Source organism: Otolemur garnettii, unplaced genomic scaffold (assembly GCF_000181295.1).
Source record: "Otolemur garnettii isolate 467f Iridium unplaced genomic scaffold, OtoGar3 scaffold00147, whole genome shotgun sequence".
In the NCBI taxonomy this organism is placed as follows: Eukaryota; Metazoa; Chordata; class Mammalia; order Primates; family Galagidae; genus Otolemur; species Otolemur garnettii.
In genome coordinates, this window is record NW_003852542.1 from 1509485 (window position 1) to 1516131 (window position 6647).

The following is a 6647-nucleotide window of genomic DNA, read 5'->3' on the forward strand; positions in this document are numbered from 1 at the left end:
CCCAGGAGTTGGAGGTTGCTGTGAGCTGTAATGCCACGGCACTCTACCCAGGGGGACAGCTTGAGGCTCTGTCTCAAAAAAAAAAAAAAGTTCTGAACTGCTCACCCAGAATTGTCTTAAAATATCACATATTTCACTTTTTATACCATTACTCCATTCACTCTTTAATAAAATCAGCACTTTGCCTCGCCAAGGTAGACACTCCATCTAGTGGTAGATCAGTTTAGACAATGCAGTTTAAATTCTTTTTCACTGTTACTTTCCCCTTTAACGTTACCAGTCCGGCAATGACTTCACTGATTTTTAGTTTAGCAGTGTTTAAGAACAGATGGAGTGAAAATTTTTTCCAAATCTTGTTCTATGACTTCCAAGCTACACCTGGGGTATGTTATTATTAAATAAGATTCTTTGAGTCTTAGTTTCTTCACACTATAAAATAGGAATAACTGACTACTGACTACTAGTCTATTTTTATACTATTTAATAAGATCAAGCAAATCTTCAATTCCTTTCATCACTCACTCCCTTTGCCCCTACTCTCCTACTCAGATCAAATCCACACCCTACTTAGAAGTTAGGCCTTTTTCCATCATTTGCCACTCCCCCCACCCCCAACCTGATCTTTCCCTATTCCCCTTCCCAACAGAGGCAGCCACTCTAATCAGGTTAATCGTTAGAGTCTTTAACACTAGTCAAGTATATTCTCAATTGCTATTTTGCCCTGTCCCAGCCCCTATATAATCATACCTCATTGCTTTGCTGCTCTCAATCTTATCTATTCTGTCAAGTCAAATTTAAGATACCAACTCCACAAATCCTATATTAATTAAAAACACAATGTCTTTCTTTATATTATAATAAATAAGCAGTGTCCATCCCTGTATACTTATCTTATGTTGCCTCAGAATTTGTCTAGTCATTTTCTGTGCACAAAAAGTACTTCTATATTGCAAAACAAACTAGAATGCAATCTTATAAAGGACATGTACCATTGTTTAGCTTTGGAGTATGGTGGCTCACACTTGTAATCCCAGCGCTTGGGAGGCTGAGGCGGATGGATTGTCTAAACTCATGAGTTGAGACCAGCCTGAGTCAGAGCAAGACCTCATCTCTAAAAAATAGCTGGGCACTGTGGCAGGTGCCTATAGTCCCAGCTACTTGGGAGGCTGAAGCGAGAGGGTCATTTGAGCCCAAGAATTTGAGGTACTGTGAGCTAAGATGCCACGGCACTCTACCGAGGGTGACCAAGTGAAACTCCAAAAAAAAAAAAAAAAGACATGTACCATTGTTTAGCTTTTTTTACACACTTTAAAATCTTTTGTTCTATTTATTTTAACAAATACACACATCTGAAAGTCTAGAGCAATAATAATAATTATTTTTTGTTGTTGCAGTTTTGGCTGGAGCTGGGTTCGAACCCACCACCCTTGGTATATGGGGCCAGTGCCCTACTCTCTGAGCCACAGGTGCCACCCACAATAATTATTTTTTTATTGATTTTTCTTACGCAGTAAATTCTCAAAAGTCAAATATCTTAGTAAAACATTAAACAAAATGCTCTACAAAGGGCAGAATTCTAGATATTCTCAAAGTAAGGGAGGAAATTAAGAACAGCCCAACACATTGTTTTTACTAAAAAAGATTTCATAACAGAACCCAACAATTGATATTATTTTAAACAGTGATCACACTGGATGCATCTGAAAATAGTCAACACATAAAGTAGAAACCTTCAACAACTTTTTATGTTCACAGTCATTAAAAGTCAGACAATGCCTTGGGCTGACACTACCAGAAACTATTCTTTTCTGCTTACATTTTCTAAGATGTCTAACAAGAGAACTTTAAAAAACACAAGTATTAAAACACAAAATGAAAATTCCAGTTAGCATGTCAAAAATTTACTAAAGTTTCTCACTCAAAAATCAATCTGTTGGTAAAGGGGCCACTGGCTTCTTTGACTGTCCTCATCTTATGAGGGTGGGAACTCAGATCCATAAAATGCTGCTCATAGGCTAATGGACAGCATTTCAGTTTATTACTCAGGTCTGTTTGTTGTGGTACTTAAAAGCCTTGTGCCACAATGGAGTCAGCTTCATCCTGTTTGTTCATTCACTACCAGCTCCAAGAAGAGCTTACACAAATTTACCAGGTTCAAATTAAAAGAGAGGACTTAACAAGAAGTCTTATGTGATAAAAACCTGCACAGAACTCCTCATGTATGCAGGAAGCTTACTGATAATGCCTAGGCTATTCTACTAGGAAAATAGCTTCCTCCTGCACTGAGGCCAAATAGTTGCCAAAAATATCAAGAGAAAGTAGACTGAAAGATATAAAAGAACTGGGCTTAAAGACCCAGACTTTCCTCTGGACTAGAATACACAAATGCTTATTCAGTATCAACTAAATAATGTAATTTTACATGATAGATAAGAATCTAGAATCCAGTTCACCTAGAACCCAAACTACTTTTAGCATGGGAATGTGAAATAACTTTTTGAAAGAAACTACAAAATAATTACTTGAAAAAGTTCTTATAACTTCCAACTACATGAAAAAAAGGTCCTTGAAACAGAACCCAACAATGAGCAAATTAAAAGAAATAATTAAGAACATTTACCTCAAACACATCCCTCACACCAAAAGCCAGAATGTAAATTATTCACTACAAATGTGTTCCCTTGATATCCACTCTAAAAGAGATACTTCAATTTTTGCACCAAGTAGATTTAAATGTTTTACCCTAAAGATAAGTCAAAACATCTGGCAACCCTTATTATTATACACCTGCTGGATTTGAAGGAATACGTGCTCAGCAAGTCACCAGTAGCAAGTCACCTTGTGGCACAAGGCTTTTATAGTAAAAGGTGGTTCTCATAATTATGGCAGGACAACAGATATAAAAATAGAAAAAGGGACATACGTGGCCACGATACAAGTGGCAGAATGCAAAACTGGAGAATTATTCGCACAACAGCTGCACATCCTGATGGTCAGTAATCCATACTCTTAAAGTATGGTTGTTAAAACCATGTCCACTTATTCTGAGATTCTGGGATCTCTTGCAGATACTTCTCTGAGTAGCTACCTTGGAAGCTTTAGTTCTTTTCACTGTCATGGCACCTTCTGATTCTGCTATCCAGATGCTGACCCTTTCTCATAACTGTGGGCAGCCTGGTGGTCAAGTAGATGTCTCTCCAATCCTCCTAGGGTTCTCTCTGATTTATGCCACAAACATCCGGAATTATCTTGGTCACTGTCAACCACCAACATCTGAAGCTTCTTAACCACCACCAGTAAGTCACCATACCCTAGAGAATATGGGGGCTCCTCATCCACAGTGATTTAAGACCATTTCTAAAGTGCCCCACCACCATTTCCATGGTCCTTAAGCTAATACACACCAAACCACTGCCAGTATCAACTGAAGATTTCCAATACCATTGTCCTAAACAGATCTAATGACAAACCTACTTCCAAACCCGTGTTCACTCCCTTGGAGTTACCTAACAGGCTTGACAACCTAAAAACTATTTAAGAGAATACTTATTGCCTCCCCAGCCTTTGCTGGTTGGTGACTGACATCACTGATCCAACAATGTGGCTGGAACTGTGCTGCTGCCAACATGTCTCTGACTCTTTAGCTGAGTCAAAGCCTTCATACCACCATGGGAGTGGTAAGAGCTCCCGCAAGGCTGCTAACACTTCTGTGAGCCATGATTTTCAAAGCATGTCCTCAGAGCTCCTGCCACTCACAGTCCATCATACTTCTAGTGAATGCCACCACATTAGAAGCAGACAGTTCCAACTCAGGCAGCCTTAAGCCTAGCCTTTCAATACTAGTGCTCTATAGGATAATTTCTAATAACTGGGCCTACCCATGAGTTAGATAGAACCACTTTCTAGATTCAATGAACTTCTATTACCTGTATTATAACTATCAATCTTGTGCCTACAGACTAAGTAACTCATAAGACTATTTAGGAGATTATTTTTGCTACAAAGAGCTCTCCTCCAAAGTTCTTCCTATCTTCCCAGAAGTTTACAGTATGTAATCAGAAATACTCTGACCAATCACAATCTCTAAAGTGGTCTAAGTAGTCAGGGGTATCATACAGTAACTTTGGGATAACTTCTGGTAGGCCTTATTAGGACTATGAACTCTATGGATAAAAGCAGCCCCATGCTAAAAAATAGTTAACTGCTTATAAGTTAACCACTAAGTCAAAGATTGTTTATTCAATAAATGTCACAAGAAAAACATCATCCAACGAAAGTGACCAACCTCGGTGGCTACAACCAACCTACTCACTCACTCATACAGAAGGCAACCCTGAAGAAAAGCAACCAATGTGCCCACAGAAAGAAGAGAGGATGATGCAGGGGAGATAGATGCAAGGATGTTATTCTGATCATCTTATTAACAAAGAGAGTCACAGCTAGGGAATTACCTAGGCAGTAAGAAAAGTTACTCCTGTAAACAAACTCCCACATAGTGGGTTATAAATTCATCATGACCCTAGGAGCTCTTGGTCATATTAAAAAAAAGGATAAACAAAGATATAAAAAGAGAGAGTTTTTGTATTTGCTTTTATTTTTTAAATATTAGCAACAGGAAACTTTAATAAGAATAGCATAGCAAAATTAGACCTACAAAATTATCAAAAGCAAAAATGAAGGGAATAGCATAAAATAACTTGCAAAGTAATCAAAGTAATGACAGAAGAAAAAAGATGGTGCTAATAATTACAATATACTTTCTTTAGTACCGTACCTTATCAATGGCTTTTCCAACACGAGAAACACTGCTGTGGATATCTTTGTGGTCAGAGGCCAATTTTTGAACAGTATCCTTTATTCTTTTACAGCACTGTGTCAAAACAAGTGAAAGGGTCCCTGATAACTCAGCATCTTGGCCTATAAAAAAAGAAAAGTGGTTGGTTATTCACTAAAGCAAACCCCAAAATGGCATGTTTCAAATACGCCCTCTAGATCATGAAAGATGGAAGAAAAGTGAAGAAAAATCAGTATCTGCTTTGAAGTTGACTGTCTTATTCATAGATGTTATTTTTCAAGTGAATACTAAGAAATATCTTTTTTTTATTTTTAGAAATAAGAATATTTTACTATGAAATATACCACTTTTATAATTACCAAAATCAGCACAAATTATGGATAATAGTGTCATGGCATTATTTCAGAGACTATGTTTAAGTGTAGAATAAACTCATTTATTCAATCTAATTAAAGTGTTTCAGTCATTCTCAAAACATTTTGGTTGCTACTAAATTTCCTGAAGTTCTAAATGCTTCATATCCACATAAAGAAGTATAAAAAACCCCAAACTTTAGATACCATCATGTACAGAAAAGAAGGCCTGAGATTGCTATCCTTAGAAAGTCCTGCTTGCAACATTGGCCTATGGCTAGCATATGGAGACTTGGAGTTCCACAAAGTTCTCACTATTCCCTAACTGCTAAGAATGGCTCTGAACTGTTATACAATGTGATTTATGGTTAACGTGTGCTTTCCTTCTAGGAATCTGGAATTTTAGTATAGGCTAGGCAGATCTGCATGACGAATCCCCAATAAAAACCTGGGTGCTGAGCTTCTAATGAACTTCCCTGGTATCTACCTCATACATGTCACAAGTCATTGTTGGAGGAATGAAATGTGTTCCATGTTTAGGAGAGGACTCATGGAAGCTTTCTTTGGCTTACTCTGGATTTTGCCCCCATGAGTCCTTTCCCTTTGCTGACTTTGCTTTGTATTTTTTTGCTGTAACAGATCTTAGCCAAGAGAAGGACTATATGCTAAATCATTGGAGTGAGTCCTAATCAATCACGAGAACCTAAGGAATGTCTTGAGGGCCCCTGACACATGTATCAACTGGAAGATATTCCCCCTTCTCCTTCTTCCCTGAGCTATCTCCCTCTAAACTTTGCTCTGAAAACAAAAAAGGGGGAGAAAGAGAGAACAAATCCAGTTGTGACAGGTGTCATTCATCTCTGTATTTATATATTGCCACTTATAAACAACTAGCCTGGTTTCTGAAATCCTGCCCAATATTATATAGCAGTGGTTCATTTTACATCAGAATCACCTGAAGATGTAATTTAAACAAAGTATCTGGACTCCAACTCCAGAGTTTCTATAATAATTCAACAGGTCTAAGATAGGACTAGAGAACTTGAACAAGGAGTAGCTCAGGGATATAACAGCCCTAGGATGTTCACTTATTTAACAAATTGAGCACTATGTGACAGGTATAGCAGTGAAACAAAGAACAAAAACTCTCCTAAGAGCTTACTGTCTAGTGAGAGACATAAACAACACACAAAATAAGCAAATTTTGCAATACAACAAAAGATGACACATGCTACTGGAGGGGAGCGCAGGGCAAATGAGATGGACAGTATACATGGATTGAGCAATTGCAATCCCCAGCAGGGGCTGGGCACAGTGACTCATGCCTATAATCCTAGCACTTTAGGAGGTTAAGGTGGGAGGATCACATGAGGCCAGAAGTTCAAGACCAGCCTTGGGCAACAAAGTGAGATATCATCACCACAAAAAATTTATATTAAAAAGGGGGTGGGAGGGGGCAGCACCTGTAGCCAAGTAGGTAGGGCACCAGCCACATACAC

General features: G+C 38.2%; 1 protein-coding gene across 1 annotated transcript in view; it reads right to left on the bottom strand.

Annotated features, from left to right (window-relative positions):
- RMND5A (required for meiotic nuclear division 5 homolog A) overlaps positions 1-6647 on the bottom strand; it is a 77648-nt gene that overhangs the window by 44073 nt on the left and 26928 nt on the right. The window contains exon 2 of the mRNA XM_003799189.3: positions 4775-4917. Coding sequence (XP_003799237.1) covers positions 4775-4917 — 143 coding nt within the window. The remainder of the gene's footprint in view (positions 1-4774; positions 4918-6647) is intronic.